Source organism: Cibotium barometz, chromosome 64, assembly GCF_041138505.1.
Source record: "Cibotium barometz isolate CiBa-2024 chromosome 64, ASM4113850v1, whole genome shotgun sequence".
NCBI lineage: Eukaryota > Viridiplantae > Streptophyta > Polypodiopsida > Cyatheales > Cibotiaceae > Cibotium > Cibotium barometz.
The window spans coordinates 17,976,726-17,994,805 of NC_141109.1; the positions used below are offsets into that span (position 1 = coordinate 17,976,726).

The 18,080-nt window shown below is 44.4% G+C and overlaps 1 protein-coding gene across 2 annotated transcripts; it reads right to left on the reverse strand.

The window, feature by feature from the left end:
• Positions 1 to 423: 423 nt before the first annotated feature.
• Positions 424 to 17,863, reverse strand: LOC147603395 (protein SYM1-like). Of its 2 annotated transcripts, XR_015265634.1 has the most exons (8): positions 17,358 to 17,863; positions 16,501 to 16,588; positions 16,265 to 16,359; positions 15,758 to 15,830; positions 15,579 to 15,671; positions 15,383 to 15,469; positions 549 to 712; positions 424 to 452 (listed from the first exon to the last, which is right to left on the reverse strand). XR_015265634.1 is itself a non-coding variant. In XM_086796772.1 (7 exons), exons 1-7 carry the CDS (start codon positions 17,786 to 17,788, stop codon positions 608 to 610), a joined length of 972 nt encoding a protein of 323 aa, XP_086652898.1. In that variant the 5' UTR covers positions 17,789 to 17,863; the 3' UTR covers positions 469 to 607. The 2 variants fall into 2 exon arrangements, 1 of the variants encoding a protein (XP_086652898.1); XM_086796772.1 differs by lacking the exon at positions 424 to 452 and having other exon boundaries at positions 469 to 712.
• Between the last annotated feature and the right edge of the window lie 217 nt (positions 17,864 to 18,080).

The following is an 18,080-nucleotide window of genomic DNA, read 5'->3' on the forward strand; positions in this document are numbered from 1 at the left end:
CAAACCGTGTATATTTCTGACTTTACTTATGTCACACACAAACATAAAGACCTGCACTGTTTTTCAAAACTTAATGGCCAGTGGCACATTAGTAGTGGCAAGTTCTCACATTGTAACTTCAAAAAGCATTCTTTGGTACATGGACAAGTTGAACCATGTCAAGTTTCCCCTCCAGCATGAAAACAGGAAAGCAAGCAAAGGTCTTGCCTTTTCCCTTCAAATGTATGTCATGAAAAAACTGCTTAAGGTTCCAAGCAATTGTATTGGGTGCTTGAAAAAGAGAATGTATCATTCATTCATTGCCATTTTCGTTAAGGTTTTCAGATATGGCGTCACATGTCAGCTTTAGACCACCTTCTACACGTTGGCATTTAACAATGCAGCCTTTGCGTCACATTTCGAACATGCATGCTAGAAGACCTATTGGATTTTAATGGGCTTTACCGCAGCAGCTGACATGAAAAGAATAGCTAAATCTTCACAAATTTCTTCTTTTCTACTGCCATTACAGGACAAGAACAAGAGCAAAAAAGCAGCAATGTCCTTACTTTATGAACAAGAACTTGAGTATCTCATCCCAGCCTTCCTGATGCTAATCCATATATGGTTAGCTTGAGATAGCATCCTTCTTTGTGGATGGCATAATATCTTTATGGGTTGCAAAAGATAAATAAGTATTCCATGCAAGAGCAATAACATTCGCTACCAAGACCTGACAAGCAATGACAGATTGAATTTATCTATATATGATGCTAGCAAGTAAACTTAATTAGTTAAGTGTGACAATTCAAGTAAATGATACTGAATTTGAGCAATCCAAAGGAGGAAAGAGCAAACACACAAATAATTCATTTTAAAGAAAAAGAAAGAAATGCTACCTGTTAAACTTCCTAACCCATCTCTCTCTCTCTCTCTCTTCTCTCTGCTCTTTAATCTCTTGATAGGCTGTGTTGTGAACAGTGGACATGTAACCACCCATTAAAAAACCCGGAGCAACATGGATAAAACTGGAGCAGGGAGTTACCCGAAGAGCCCCTGGAGGTCAAACATCTACACTTTTTCAAGGGAGTTACCTATAAACGGTTGGATGTTGTAGCAAGACATGAAATATACTCATTTCTGGATCCTTCGGTCGAAGCCCCCTGCTGTGCGCCCTTCCTCCCTTTTTTCCTTGCCTTCCCATCAGCTCTCTTCCCTTTTAGGTTTTTTCTTTTCTTTTGGCAAGCTTTTGGCTCCTGTGGTTTTTCCCCTTTAGGAAGACTCCACAACAGCCGCTCCGTCATCCCCGACCTAGGCCACCGTCCCTTGCCCATCTTTTTCTTAACAGACCTCCAGTTCTTTGAAACAACCATTTCCTCCCTCCACCTTGGTTTGCAAAATTGTGGGTAGTTGCTTGGCGCGAGGACAGCTCAAAGATCTGCTGCAGGCTGGCCTCATTGTTTTCAAGCTGAGAAAGATCACTAATAGTCCTCCTCCTGGGCGTGGATACTACCAGGTGGAGTTTGATTCACCTACAGCATCGGATAGAGTCATGCAGAACGAGCATAGGGGTGCGTGCGGGCGTCTTCAAGTTGCCTGCTCCTGCTACTTCTACAAGAAATCGCTTGAGTCATACTAGCACTTGTACCTCCTACTGCAAATCAAAGACGATGGGATTCTAGAGATGCATAGGAAGTTGGAACACTCCCTCATTGCTCTCTCAGTGAAAAGGAGCATTATACCACATATCCATTCATGTGTCACTGCTAAGTTAGCGTGTGATGCCCTTGCAACACTATATCAAGTGCACAACAAGGCTCATGTGGCCTACCTGAAAAAACAGCTCGACATGTTGTGTTTGGATGAGGGTGACTGACTCTATGGATGAGTATCTCACGAAGGTGAAAGACCTTCAAGAACAGCTAGCCAACATTGATGAGCTTATTCCGAACAGTTGACTTTGTCACTACCATCCTCAATGCATTGCCTAACTCATATCAGGGCTCTGCTAATACCTTTTCTTTTAATGAGATCGTGGCTTTGCTCCTTCAACAAGAGCAATCACGGACAAACAAGCAAGAATGAGGATTGGTGATCAAGCTTTTGCCGCTCAAGGCAAAGGTAAAGGGAAGGCGTCCAATGCTAATGGCTACAAGGCTAAATGTGGGGCAACTGCCTCTTCTGGCAAGGATGTAGACAAGGGTGACAGTGAGAAGCCCAAAAAGAAGGTTAAATGTAATTATTGTCGGAAGCTAGGGCACTACATAAATGAGTGCAGGAAAGGCTTGCAAAAGAGAAGGAGAAGAAAGACTCTAGCATGTCTGAAGCCGATGCATCAGCACCTAGTGCAGCGTGCTAACAAAAAGGATTCAACTCGCTATGAATGGCTATTCCAAGTACATTGTAGCTATGATCCTTCCTTATGGTACTTTGATAGTGGTGCTAGCAAGCACATCACAACGTCATCTCTTCTCTTCATTGGAAGATGCTCCTGAGGGAGACACAGTTACAAGAGCAAACAACTCCAGTTATGTCGTTAAAGGAGTTTAAAAGATTGAGCTCACTGCTACAAATGGTGGAATGATCACAAAATCTCCTGTCAGTTTCGACCATTGCGGGGTCCATCCTAGTGGTCCATTTTATGGATGACAGATGCAGTGTACATGATTGCAATGATGGGGAGATTATTGTTGTAACAAAGTTAAATACGGGCTTAAGTCAATTTGGGCACAAGGCCAAGGGATCAAGGTTATGTGAAAGGAGCCAAGGGGGACTAGTTCTGGACATGCCCATGGACACTTTTAAGTGTAGTGTAAAAGTCTAGTATATAAGGCAATATGGATTTGTTAACCATGATAAACACTTTGCTAATGGAAATTACCATTTTCTTTCCCTAATCATACACTAATCATCCTAAGCTAGGTTAATCCAAGGCTAATCTAGGTGTAGCTAGCGTAGCTTTCTTTCAGTGGTACCAAAGCCTTGTTTTGATCCCCTCCATGCCCTATTTGGTGAAGGTTTCCATAACCATCACTCTTCATGGAAATCTCAAAATTAGGGTTTGCAAGAAGAGTTTGTTGCAATTGAAGTTTGAATAATCTTTCCCATGCTTCATTTAGGTGATTTCAAGCCAAATTTCATCAAGCTTGAGCAAGATTTGTCAAATTTTGGGCATTTTTAGCAAGTTGGGATTGTTTTTTTTCTTGCAAAATGTGCAAGAAGGGGAAAATCTCATTTGCATATGGAGTTCTTGGAAGAACATCAACATTGCAGCTTTAGCATACTTTGCAACAGTGATTTTATTCACTTTTCATGGGTTTTTGACCAACAAGGGTTTCTACATGCAATCTTGTGATGCTTCGGGAGGCAGCTATGGCAAAAAGGAGTAATGTCAGCATCGCTTCACTCTTGTAAACACAAATCAGGACCATCATTTCTTGGCTATGGATCCAGAGTGTTTATTGGCGATTTTTGGTGCAGCAGTGTTTTCAGATATGCAGATACCTCATTTATTGGGTGTGGATTCACAACGTTTATTAGCGATTTTGGTGCAGCAGTTATTTGGCTTTCTAGCATAGTGGTGCCTTTCTTGGTGTTTCTTACCCTTGATAAAAATCAATATTAACAAGAGGAGATAATGACATTTCTAAGCATGTTAATCATCATTTCACCACACAAACAGCCCCGTTAGCAGTACATGCACATGAAACATCAGCCTAGTTATATTTGGGAGGTGACTGTCACTGCCATGGCATCTTTGACATCTTTCAAGTGTTACAAAGCTCGGTACAACCACAACTACAACTAGATCTAGCGGTGATTTCTGGAGGATACGCTCAGTCATTTTGCTTTTTCATGATGATTGGAGCTAATCTCTTGCTAGTCATAGCCATATACCCTTTTGGGTTTAGTTGAGACATTTGACGCCCCTATTAACTCATACGTATGAGTCCATTAAATCCTAATCAAAGGGTGATGCTGATGTCGAACTGTGGGAGGAAGCATGGCAAATATTGAATGGGGGTAAGTAAGCCTTCTTATACAAATGATCTTGCTCCAATGTATGTTCAAAAATCTGAAATGGACAAAACCCTTTAAAAAAATGGCTAGCATAATACTACATTCCTTGATCTACATCAAATGGGAAAAGGTTGTGATTGGTTAGTTTTCTTGATGCCATGGCCATGAGCAAGTGTAGTGGATTATTGTTGATCAAGAATGCAATCCTTGTAGCTTCTTGCTACTTTCTTGATGTTTCTTAAAGATTTCCAAGATATGGAAGCCTCATACATGCCTTTGATGCTTATGGTTGATTGCACTTGAGTTTGCATGCCTTCTTGAGAACATTTACTTGAATCTAATCAAGATTCATGCATTGAGTGTTTCATCGAAGTTTTCATGCATTGAGTGTTTCATCGAAGTTTTCTTACATCAAATTGCAAGAATGTGAAAATATTTGGCTTCACATGCATAACGATGAATGTGGGATATGCACATGACACATGGTTGGTTTTCTTGTGCTTACTTGAGCCTATGTTCAGAGGCCAAGTACCGAATCAATCGTGGGAAACAAAGAGTCGATGCGTGTGGACTGAAATGTCTTGGCATGCAATTATAAGTGCCATTTTGTAAGTGATCAAACTCTCACTTTGTTTTAGCCTTCTTTCAATTCTTGCACAAGTGTTGAAGCTAGATATGTGGGGAGGGTGACACTTATGCCATGAGTAGTGCCACATGTGAACATGGGCTAACCAAGGGCACTTTTCTCCCTTTGGGTTTTTCCCCTTGGATATTAGGTGTGAAAGGACACCACAATTATTGTATTTTGCTATTGTGGAGTCAATCCCCAAGCTTCACACATTGTATGCTATCTACTTTGTGTGAGCATCAATCACCATCTCTCTTGAGAGTGCTTGCTATACTGTTCATTCTCTTTGTGTTCCTGTATGTGTGCAACCCTAACCCTAACCCTAACAGTGGTATTAGAGCAAGGTTGCCCCCTTCAACACGATTCTGTTCGCGGAGTTCTCGCCATTTCTGTCCTTACCAGCATTTCCGTCCTGAAGCAACAACAGAATTCCGTCGCCCTCCGTTCTATCCGGCGCTTGCTGCATTTCTGTCCCTTTGGATCTCCGCCGCCCATCCAAGCACCAACCACCTCCCTTTTGGGCGGCCCTAGTGCCGAGGGCTCCACCACCGCCCAACCCACTGGCGACGCTCGCACCACAGTGGGCAGCGGTTGGCTGAGCCCTACCACACTTGTGGCTTACATGGCAAAGACCACATTTTGGTAAACTATAGGGCACCCACCGACTCCATCCGACACCCACTCACCATCCAACTCCTAGTCGCCTAGTCTTTGCGCCGTCGCCACCTTCCGACCAGTAGCACCTCATCGCTACGCCATCCAGTCGTCGTCAGCTGCTCTCGCCGCCGCCGACTTGCTTCAGCCTACAACTGTGGACGACCTCTTCAAGGTCTTACTTCAGCTACAACCGCCGACAACCTCTTCAAGCTCTTGCTTCAAGGTCTTACTTCAGCCAGAGAGTCGACACCTACAACAGTAGACATCGCCACCTCCTTGTCTGCCAACTGCCCACTTGAAATTTTGCAAAATCAAGGTTACAGGTAACTGATTTTTTGGTTCAGTTCGAGGGGCTTTGTACATCTCTTGCTTCATTGCAAAAATCCAGTGCATGCAGCAGTGCAAGGCAACATCTCGGTGCACGATTCAAGGAAAATTTGAAAATTTTTTAGAATTTGGAGATTTTTCAAAATTTGCACAATTGTAATTACAGGACAGAGAGGCTTTCTTAAAATCAGTGCTTGATTGCACAATTAAAGCTCTTTGGTACATAGATTTTTGGGGCTTTTGTGCATTATGTGCAATTGACACATAAATCAGCACATTGATGCTCTTATCACATTACCCATGCAAGCTCTTTTTTGGAGACAATTGGGAGATCCAACTAGGAGAGACACATCTCCATGTTCTAGTTCCTCAAGCACTGTGGACTCCTCCCCCCCAACCTTCCCTCACATTCAATATATATACCTTCATAAGGTCAGAAAAATCTAAACTTATGAATTGAGAGATTTGAGAAAGAAATATTAGTAAAGAAGGACAAAGACAAAAACAAAGCATTTGAAAGATCAAAAATAAATAAACTAACAAACCTAGCTACTAAGGAGAGGAAATCAAAAGATAATATCAAACGAAGACTTTTAATTAAGACATTAACAAAAAAACAAAAAACAAAAAACAAACAAAACAAAACAAAACAAAACAAAAATAAAATAAAATAGCAAAACAGAGAACTGTAAACTCTAGACCTAAAGCACTAAGAACTAGAACCAAAATTAAGCTAAACTTTAAAAAAGTAAGCTAAACTTCCCTCACATTCAAGCTTGAAGCTCCATAGTTTGTAAGTGTTTAAAAAAAACCGTATTTTATCGTACGGTATCCCAAAATTTCATATCGTACCAAAAATTCCCGTACCATACGGTATCGTATTTTCATATCGTGAAAACTATGTATTCGGGGTTTTGTCCCAAGAGGACAAATGGGATGGCAATAATTACTCCCTCTGGAGTTTCATGGTCTGAAATCTTCTTGTGGCCAAAGGATTATGAGATTATGTATCAAGTGAAGATGTACGCCCTGTTGACATAGCACCTAACACGCCTGGCCGTGGTGCGCAACAAGCTGCAGTACCCACTCCTCCCTCACAAGAGCAAAAGAGGCGATGCCCAGGCAATGGCTTTGATTGCTTTGTCAGTAAAGCGATCAATCATACCGCATATTCGGTCTTGCAGGACCTCATGGACGGCGAGCTTGGGATGTACTTGAAACCATGTATCACGCAAAGAATGAGGCCAAGGTTGCATTTCTCAAGAAAGAGCTTGAGAACTTGGACATGAATGATGATGATAGTATGGCTGATCATCTTACGAAGATCCAGGATCTTCGAGAGCAACTGCTCTATATTAATGAGGTCATTTCTGAAAAGGAGCTGGTTTCCAAGGCACTATCATCTTTGCCAGAAACCTACTTGAGCTTCCACACATCATGACACTCACTCTATCTATGCAAGGAAAGCCGGAACCAATCTTGTTTGAAGAGTTGGTTGGCTTGTTACTATAGGAGAAGCAAAATCAGAAGAACAAATCTTCCACCATGCGTGGTAGTGATGGAGCTTTTGTTGCCCAAGACAAGGGCAAGGGAAAAGCCAAACACAGTTTTCAGCCAAAGGCTAATTTGGGACAGCCTTCACAAAAGGCTAAAAATGATGCAGGCAAGCCCAAGAAAAAGGGCAAATGTCACTATTGCAAGAAGCTAGGTCATTACTTGAATGAGTGAGGCAAAAGGCTTGCAAAGGAGAAGAAAAAGGAAAGCAGCATGGATGTAGATTCTTCTTCATCACCTGCAGTGGACTTATCTTACTTACAGTTATGATGCATCATTTCGAATGACTCCACGAGCGTTGGAGGCATTCCAAAACCTCAAGGTGGCTTTGTCAGAAGCGCCTTGTTTAGCCCTTGCCTCGTGGGACGAACCATTTCAAGTGATCACCGATGCGAGTAACATCGCAATTGGAGGTGTATTGCAACAGAATGGTCATCTGGTAGCTTACATGTCTCGTAAGTTACTGCCCGCCGAAAAGAACTACTCAGTCTATGATCGTGAACTCCTTGCAGTTATACAGGCCTTGAAACATTGGAAACATTTCCTGTATGGCCGTGACTTCAAGGTTCGCAATGACCATCAGGCATTGCGCTGGATTCAGACGATGCCAAGTGCACAGTGGAGTGATCGACAACACCGCTGGAGTCAAATATTCCAGCAGTTCGGTGGTATGATTGAGTACCTTCCAGGAAAGGCCAATCCAGTGGCCGATGCTTTGAGCAGGAAGGGGCAAGTATCTGCGATTCAGACCACTAGACTTGACCTTGTTGGTACAGGACTAGAAGACATGAAGCACACGTACGCGGATTCCGAGGAATTCGGTACTCAGTGGAAACAGGCATTGGATGCCACACGACCATGCCATTTTTTGATACGCGATGGTTGGCTTTTCTACAAAGGCCGACTGTGTGTCATGAAGTCATTCCGGGCAACTCTTCTCCATGATGCCCATGACGCCATTACAGGTGGTCATAGGGGCATGCATTCGACTCTGGAGAAATTACAACGGCAATACTATTGGCCAAAGATGAGGGCGTGATGTGTTTACATATGTACAACGCTGTGACATTTGTCAAAAGATGAAAGCTCCTCGTGGAAAGAAGATAGGGTTGTTACAGCCTTTGCCAATTCCTGAGGGTCCTTTCCAAGACATTTCGATTTGGATGGGGCCTTCTTGTGGCGCAGGCTGCTTCTTGTCTAACTGTGTTTTGAGCTCAGCAGCCTCCTTTTGTGCCTACTGCAGCTTGTCTATCATTTCTACATTCTCAACTTTGAGCAGACGGAGCTACAGCTTCTTACCCTGATATTGTCTCTGTGGGAGGCTCCTGTTGGCCAGTGACGACCTTCATTTGTACCCGTGTTCTTGGTGTGGGTTCTTCTCCATGCTGATCCTTCAGCTCAATGTAATTGGCCTTCAAGGTATCCAGCTTAGCATAGGTGGTTTGTAGCTCCTTTTGTGCAGTTATTTCTAGTAAAAATTAATTTGCTAGAACTACGCAGTGTTTAACTATTGTTGATAGGTTCAACAAATTTGTTATGCTTATTCCTTGCAAGGCCAATGTGACCGCCGAGGATGTTGCCCAGCTATTCATTCGGCATTGGTACCCGATTGGCGGGATTCCTAGGACCATAGTGTCAGACCGAGATGCCAAGTTTACCAGTCATTTTTGGAGGGCATTGTTTGATAATTTTGGTACTAAGTTGAATTTTTCCAGTGCATTCCAGCCATAGACAGATGGCCAGACAGAGATATACAACCAGTTGGCCTTTGATGTGCTGAAGTGTTATGTCCACGATCAGCAAGGTAAGTGGGAATCGTTTTTGCCTTTAGTTCAAGCTGTTTTGAATGACTTTTTTTCTTCAGCAGCGTTTGGAAGGCCTTTCCAGTCATTGTTAACCAGGACTTTGTCTTCAGTACCTGAGGCGAACAGAGTGACAAAGTCTTACCAGGAGATCCTAGAGTCCGTTAAAGACAGATTGGCTAAAGCGCAAGAGGCCTACACTCGCCAGGCCAATAAAGACCGTAGGGACATGAAGTTTTCGAAAGGGGATTGGGTGTATCTTCGGATTATGAAGCAAAGATTGAAGCAGGTGGACAAGCGATGCCCAAAGTTGTCTTTCAGGAGCTTCGGACCGTTTCCCATCCGGAAAAAGATTAATGAGGTGTCTATGCAGTTAAAGCTACCTCCGAGTTGGACTATGCACGATGTATTTCATGTCAGTTGGTTAAAGCCATATGCAGGTCCACCCCCTTCAGAGATCAAAGACGAAGCGGAACCAGACATTGTTGATGAAGCTGAAGTAATGGTTCCAGAACAGATAGGACCGAGGAACTCATGAAGCGGCATGGCTCGACAAAGAATTTTTCGAAGACTATCCGGTATTATTGACGGATTATTTGGAGGCTATGCAGCTTCCGTCAAGTTAAGCAGAAGGGGATGTCACGTGCATCCCGCACTTGGATGCCACGTAGACATTTTTGTACAGAAGGTGCAGGACCTGGGATGGTGAACTGGTCCCATGTGAGCCCAGTCCGGGACGAGTCAGCCAGGGATCCATCTCAGTCGTCCGAGGTCAGGTGTGCATTGTCCTGCACATGAGTCGAAGGTCAGGTGTGCACTATCCTGCACATGAAACAGTGCCAGTCCACGCTGTGAGTCTCCCTCTAGAATGATGTCAGTGGTTCTGTGTATCTGGTTTGGTACCGGATGCCAGATCACTGAGTAGATTAGGTTTAGGACAAGGGGCCAGCCCATAGGGCTACCCCGGATCTGAGTGTGGGCACAGGAATGGTGTAGAACCACCCCCATGAGGGCCAGCAAGGCCAAGCTGAACCCACCAGCCATGGAGGGGCTGTAGGACAGCCCTAGGGCACAGATCAGGCAATCTCCAGGGGATTACAGCCTTTAGATGGCTGTAGGGCATGTATGGGGCAGCCCATACAGGCTGCCCAACCTTGGGATTGTGGACAAAAGTGGTGTCCAGCCAATCAGAAGCAGGCGCATCACTTTCAGCCTGTTAGGGAAAAAAGGCAATATTTTTTGGGATTTAATTCAGCATTTATTGCTGAATTTCACCAGTCGTGGGACAATAAGCTGTTAGCAAATACACCATCCATGGTGGGGGCCCTACAGAGGGTAATTGGGACCCAATACTGTGTCCTCTCCATCTCCCCCTTCTCTCTCTATTTTTCTCCACATCTCCTTTCAGTTTGTGCGTTAATTTCTGTCGCGAAAAGAGTGCTGATTTCTGAGTTTTGAAGTACCAATCCTTCTCCGAAGCTTCCGCATATTACAGATAGACTTGAAGAGTGGCTATCATCAAATAAGGATTGCTCCAAAGGATGTGCACAAAACAACGTTCAAGACTACCTTTGGGCTATACGAATTTCTTGTGTTATCTTTTGGTCTCACAAATGCCCCTGCCACATTTAACAAGATGATGGATAGAATCTTTAGAGCCCATCAAAAATTCACAAGTACTTTCTTTGATGATATTTTAGTACACTCTAATAATAAGGAAGAGCATAAAAAGCATTTGGATATTGTTTTCCAAGAATTGAGACAGCACAAGCTTTATGTAAATGGCAAGAGGAGTGAGGAGTTCTTGTCAAAAATTCACTATTTGGACCATATAGTGTCCAAAGATGGGATTCAAATGGATCCAAACAAGGTCAACGCTATTATGGAACGGCCAGAGTTGACCAATGTGCATGAAGTTAGAAGCTTTTTGGGACTACGCTCTTACTATCATCAAGCAGTTTGCAGTGGTTGTCGGACCATTGCACGATCTGACAAAGAAAGTAGTGGAGTTTAGGTGGGCCAAGATGAAGAAAGAAGCTTTTGAGGCTTTGAAGTTTTATGCCAGTAAAGCATCAGTATTGATTGTTCCAAATTTGTCAAAGTTGTTTATTGTAGAATGTGATGCTTCAGGAGAGTGTATCGGTGCAATCTTAAACCAAGAAGGACATGCATCTGCTTATAAAAGAAGAAGATTACAAAATTCAGAAAAGAATGCTCCCACCTATGAAAAGGAATTAATGGTTGTCATCCATGCTTTGAAGATTTGAAAGCCTTGCCTCGGGTGGTGAGTTTATCATCAAAACAGAACATCAAAGCCTCAAGTATTTTCTACCTCAGCCTAAGATCTCTGAAAAGCATCTTAGATAGGCCAACAATTTGGCACAAATTCATTTTCAAATTATGCACACACCTAGAAAAGAAAATAAGGGAGTTGATGCTTTGTTAAGAAGACCCCAGATACATGTTGTCTCCATAATCTATGTAAGCCCAGCGGGGCGGGCCGTACAGATTCAACCACATATCCAAGAGATAGAAATAGAGAGAAGATAGGGAATAGGGTATAGGAAATTTTGCACAAGACACACGCACTGAGCGAGGAACAGGCTTCGCCCCCTTTCAGGAATTTATTAAGGAACAATCCACAAGTTTATCAAGCCAGACCAAAACAACCAATGAATACAAAATCAAACAAATATGTCGATGTAAAAATCCGGCGCACCTAGTGCAGGGCACCAGGACATATACACAAGTGTACCCAATGCCAGCTTAATAAAGCTGATAAACTTCGAGCTGGAGGGTTATTGCATCCTTTGCAAATTCCTGAGACCAAGAGGCAAAGTGTCCCGATGGATTTTGTAGTTGGATTACCCTCGACTAGTAGAGGCCATGATTCAATTCGGGTCGTTGTTGACCGATTGACAAAGACGGCTAGATTTATCCCTACCAAGTCGTCAATAAAGAGTCACGAGTTGGCTCAGCTCTTCGTGGAGCACTTGTGTAAGCTCTATGGACTGCCCAAGGAGATTGTAGCAGTCATCTCATGTCTGTACCAGATTACACTGTAGGGAGTGAGGGCCAATGTTGTGGGTGTGCTCGCCCGGTGTAGTGTTTCTCCATTTTTTCTTGTTGTTCATATTTTTCCCCAGTTTTTGCTAGTCGTGGGGTGCTAGTTTTATCCCTGGTCGGCTGTAGGAGCTTGCTAGCCAGGAGGGCCCAACTATTTGCTAGCCGACCAGGTGGTACTAGTCGTGGGCCAGCCGACTAGGCTTTTTTTGCTAGCCGACTAGGCTAGGCCTAGTCGTGGGCCTACACAGGGACTGTCAGCCCAATTCCTACTAGCCGACTAGCTACCCCTTGATGTATATATAGCACATCTTCCCCCCGCACCAATTTGTACCGGATATCGTGTATATAGCAAAGTTTATACAGCGCTTCTCTCTCCAACGGTTCTATGTTTCTTTTCTGCTCTGTTTTTGTCTCATTTCCGCTCCTCATTCTAACATGGTATCAGAGCCCTGGGTGGCTTGAAGCTTTGGAGACAGTGAGAGCATTCGGGATTGTTGCGTTTGGTGCTGATTGGAGTGTTTTTGGGCCGTATGGGATGTGGAGAAGCAAGTAGAAGGTGGGCGTCATTGCTAGACAACCACCTTGCAATCAAGTGCGGCCTCTTCTTCATTTTTTTTACCACCCACCCTCCCTTCACAAGACCTCATCTCGAGATGGCAGAGAAACATGTGAAGATCCTCACCCGGTGGACCGACAGTTGGATGGGAACAACTATGGCATCTGGAAGGTAATAATTGAGTCTGTTTTGGAGTCTTACGATTTGGCTGATTTCAGGAGGAGCCTTCACTATCCACTAAGAAAGAGCGGGAGGCCCAGGCACAATTGTGGGATCCTGTCAATGCCCGTGTGCGTTCTTTCATCTTCCTCAATTGCACACCCCAAGCGATCAATCATATCAAACACATGACGTTGGCTCTAGGGATTTGGCAACACTTGGCTTCTTTGTACAATCGGGTATCACCAACGAAGAGGATTTCCTTGAAAGGGCAGATGCGAGTGATGAATCCTGCAAAATCTTCAACGATGCGAGAGCACATCAACAAACTCCAGGCTCTTCAGTAGCAGGTTCTTCAAGCTGGGAAGGAGATATCATCACACTGTCACAGGACATGGCCATCACCTTGTTGTCTCATCTATCCCCTCAGTACTCATCTTTCTATTCTTCTTTGATTACGAGTGGGAGGCTCAGCACCATTACATGGGAGGAAGCTTGTGCCGATGCTATTGGACCAAGAAGAGCGGTTTCTGAACCCTCCACATGGTGGAGTTTCTCAGGCTTTGACTGGTCAGTGGTCGAAAGGCCGCAACAACAACAACAACAAGGGCAAAGGGAAGTCTTCACAGTCGAAGTCTTCTCAGAAGAAGCCCAACTCGAAGCGTGATGCTTTGAAGGCCGAGCAAACCTGTAACCATTGTGGCCACAGGAGGGTGAAATGTCCTCAACGGAGCACCGAGAAAGGTGTTGATTCCTCAGCTGCTGCTCTGCTGCTGCCGCAAAGACTCCAGCTTTTGTGCACTTGGAAATTATGGACACCGGAGCTTCATCTTCTTCCAGCGGCGGGGAGGCCGTTGGTCTCACCGTTGGGGATACTCGGAGTGGATTCTAGAGAGTGGTGCTTCCAAGCGCATGTGACTCCAAGTCCCAAAAGCTTCTTTTTGTGGGATATAACTCTCTTTCCAAAGGCTACAGGTTATATGACCCAAAGCAGAATGAGGTTGTTGTAAGCAGAGATGTTGTCTTTGATGAGCATGTTTCAGCTTCCACTGTTGAAGAGCCACCACTTCTTGGAGAGCCAGATGAGTATGAGGATGATTCCCGTGCTCTTGTTCCAGCTAGCCAACCTCGGTCAATAGTAGAGCTTGAACCCAAGGTTAGACTTGAGTTTTCCAGTGGGGCTGTTGAGCTCATTTATGCAGACACCTTTGAAGACTCATTGGGAAGCAGGATTGCAGATCCTGCAGATATGCAATATCTGCAGGGTACTAAGGATCTTGGACTCTTTTATAACACTGGAGGGGGGACGAAGGACCGAGTCGGTCTTCGAGGTTGGAGTGACTCTAATTGGGGAGGAGATCCAAGCACAAGGAGATCTACTTCAAGATATGGCTTTACCCTTAGCTCAAGAGCAATTTCTTGGGGCAGCAAGAGGCACCCAACTATTGCCTGGTCTTCCATTGAGGCACAGTATCGGGCTACTTGTGCTGCTGCTTGCAAGGTGGTGTGGCTGCAGAGGTTACTTAGCGAGATTGGGTTTCCCCAGAAAGCACCCACAATCATCCAGTGCAACAACTAGAGCTATATAGCTATTGCTCGGAACCCAGTCTTCCATGCCCGGACCAAGCACATAGAGATACAATATCACTTTGTTCGTGAGAAGATTTTGGCTGGCGACATCTTGCTAGTCTTTTGTTCGACGAAGAACAATGCGATGCGACGGACCTCTTCACGAAGCCTATACCTCAACAGATGCTCCGTCATCACTCGAGCTCATTGGGATTGGTTCCACATCCAAGAGTTGAGAGGGGGTGTTAGCAATCATCTCCCGTGTGTACCATATTACACTGTAGGGGGCCACTGTTGTGGGTGTGCCTGCCCGGTGTGAGTGTTTCTTCATTTTTCCCCATTGTCCATACTTTTCCCCAGTTTTTGCTAGTCGTGGGCAGAGGGCCCGGCCAACAAGGCCTGGTCATGGCCGACCAGGTGGTGCTAGTCGTGGGCCAGCCGACCTGGCTTTTTTTGGTGGGCCTAGTCGTGGGCCTACACAGGGGCTGTCGGCCCAGTTCCTACTGGCGACTGGCTGCCCCTTCATGTATATATAGCACATCTTCCCCCCACACCAGTTTGTACTGGATATCATGTATATAGCAGAGTTTATACAGCGCTTCTCTCTCCAGCGCTTCTGCGTTTCTTTTCTGCTCTGTTTTTGTCTCATTTCCGCTGCTCATTCTGACAATTGTTAGCGACCGGAATCCCAAATTCAAGGCACAATTATGGCAATTGATGTTTTCCAAATTGGAAACATGCTTGAGCATGTCATCTTCAGATCATCCCCAGTCGGATGGTCAAACGGAGAGCACGAACTAGACTATGGAGGATATGCTGAGGACGTATGCCTCCAAGAGATGGTCTGAGTGTGAAAGGTATCTTCCACAAATTAAGTTTGCTTATAACACTAGTAAGCATACGGCTACCGGTGGCGCCTTCAAATCTAGCCCTAACACTTTTCCTAATTCTTCCAACTAGGCTAAGTATACATCGAAGCATGGGGAATCCAAACTTCAATTGCATTTTTTACGCACTATTCCCATACATTCAGACTTTCGCTTTCCCAAGAGGGCTGGCAATGACCTGAAGTTGCTGGGGTACAAGGAGGAAATTCAGAAACTGGAAAGGTATCCAGATCTTCCAGTTAGCCACAACGGCACTAAGCCAGTCCTGCACACATACAGAATGAGATGACATGAAACAAAACTCCTCGAAAAAGTTAAACAAGAAATGGGAGCATTTCAAACAATCGAGAAATCTTGATCCTATCTCCTCTGACCTGCCTGAGTTTCGGGACTATATCCGATGTGCGGCCTTCCAAAGTCAACAAGGCTGAGAAGAAGACTCCAATAAATAAAGGAGAAAACAGAAACTGCAAAACATAATGACAATCAGTAGAGCACATATCTCTGGAAAGCAGAAAAGAACTGAAATTGACCCACAAAGTCCATATCTCACCTGATCCAGTACAAGCCTTACACCTGCTTTGGCTATTCCTGGCCCTGGTACCAATTTGCTCAAGGTAAGATACCTAATACATATCAATCCATATATTAGATGCTGGAATAAAACTTCATGTCTCAACAACTGTACCTACATGAGATGAAGACATAACTTCGATGATTAACAAGATATAATGCTCTTTTGTGCATGCAAGTCCATGTATGTGTATGAATGCTACTCTGTGCTCCTCTGGCTGTCACCTACAGCAGTAGAACAGCTTACGACAAGAGTTCTCCAGGCTGAAGTTTGTTTGTGTTTGGTAAATTTGGAATTGCAACCTAACCAACTCCTACTCCTCGATGCCATTCCAGTCACCCCACATCCTATTCTACCACTTACCATCACTATTGGCTACTACCTGATACTGCACCAGTTACCGGATATTTGATACCATGTATGCAAACATGGAGATGCTTACACCACACATTTGACATCCAATCAAAGGTAAAGGAGAAAGTGTACCAAAAGTGAAGAGTGGGCCCAACTAGTACAAGACCGAGGAGAGTGAAAATGCCAATGCGCTTCACATCTACTGTCTCAGACTTCTCAATCATCAACTGCATTGCATCAGTAACTAACTCTGCATAAATAAATTATAATCAAAAAGTTTTGTAAAAGCTGGACAAAGTAATTTTGACAAGAACAATCAGGCATAAACAAGGAGAAATAAGCAACATTTATAAAGGCAAGTCCAGCACCTGGCAAACAAGATCTCCAAATAAAGTCAAGAGAGCTGAGGTGATAGCCTTTGTTGTGACTGGATGGTTGTTAAGCAGCAGCAAATACCTGGGCATGTCCAGTGAAACTCAGTCAAAAACCATAAACGAATCAAACTTTGTGTGGTGTTTCTTCCTCACAATTAACACATGTGGAGGTGAGAAATGCCTCAAGTACATGCTCACACATTGGCATCACAACATTGTAACTTAATCCTATTTAGTATGCAGCTTGGAGACCAATATGCTACATATTCATGCTTCGCATATTTCTTATGTAAACATAGAGCATGTCTACGAATAGAAATTGACCTCAGGGCATAAACTTCTGTCTACAACACTGTCCTATTTGCTACCATGTCGACTTTGTAGTCTATGGCAAGTCCACATACCAGTGCGCAAAATGCAGGCGGCTTCAAAAAAACCTTATCCATAATGGTTGGTGTACACATATCTCTTTTACAGTCTGTAGGCAACTCCACATACAAATGTGGAAAATGCGAAACATCTGACCTTACTAAACCCTAGGCGCATGTTCATAACTTCCTGCCGTGCCGATGACTGGTCCACAATGCGGAAAGGCAAAACATCTGACCTTTGTATACCCTAGACAAAAAACCCCGTCTGTGACGCTATGCTACTTCTTGCCGTGCCTCTTTAGTCTAGCAAGTCCACATACAAATGTAAAATAACGCAAAACATCTTGACTTCATCCACAAAAAAGCACACAATCCAACATCCTGCTATGCGTCCTTTACATTCTATGGCAAGCCTGCTGCAGTTGTAGCAACATACGCAGTTACGGTTTTGCTAGCTGTTACCTCTTGCATGGGGCTTACCATGAGATCAGAGATTTCGGAGGCGTATCGTCCCCTTTGCTACGGCCGGAGGAACCATCACCGCCGCTGCCACCATCGCCACGCCCATCGCCACCGGCTCCACCGTCTCCTCCATCCCTGCCTTCAGGATCCCAGCTCACCTTGCTTGCATGGTCTGACAGCGCGAAGCTTTTGGCACCATCTTCCATCGGAAAACGCTGCGAGGAGAAGGTGATAGTACGAAACGGCGAAACTTTCTTCACAGAAGAAGCAAACGCCGGGGGAGTCCAGGAGGGACTAGATACCGGCTTGTCGCTGGAAAAGACGGCCGAAATTGCAGGCGGCCGCCGGAAGAAAGCGCCACAGTGAAAGGGCGAGCGCTGCAGCGTAACGCCGTAGTGATTGCTCGTCAATTTTACAACCGTTTGGGTGCAGACCTTCGCCATAGCCATTTTTAAACTCTCAAACCCCACTTCACCAAACCCAAAACCCCTCTAGTTGCCCCAAGGTGTTGAACAACGAGAGTGTGTGCTGGGGGAGTTTGTGTAAGACAAAGTGTCGCTTGCATATATACTAGGGACACCTTTTCTTGCACAATCACTATGCATTCTATTTTGGGTGATTCACATTCACAACACCAAGTAAGGTATTTAGACGCTCAACTTGAAATATACCGTTTTTTTCCATGGTTGTTACAAATTCTGTGTCGTTGAGAGATTTGGTACTTGCACCGATTACAAGAGA

Coding starts and splice junctions, on each gene's coding strand:
- LOC147603395 (XM_086796772.1), bottom strand. CDS start 17,788: ATGGCTATGGCGAAGGTCTGCACCCAAACGGTTGTAAAATTGACGAGC. Junction 16,360..16,500: donor TTGGAGATCTTGTTTGCCAG/GTGCTGGACTTG, acceptor GATGCAATGCAG/TTGATGATTGAGAAGTCTGA. Junction 15,470..15,578: donor TAGTCCCGAAACTCAGGCAG/GTCAGAGGAGAT, acceptor GTATGTGTGCAG/GACTGGCTTAGTGCCGTTGT.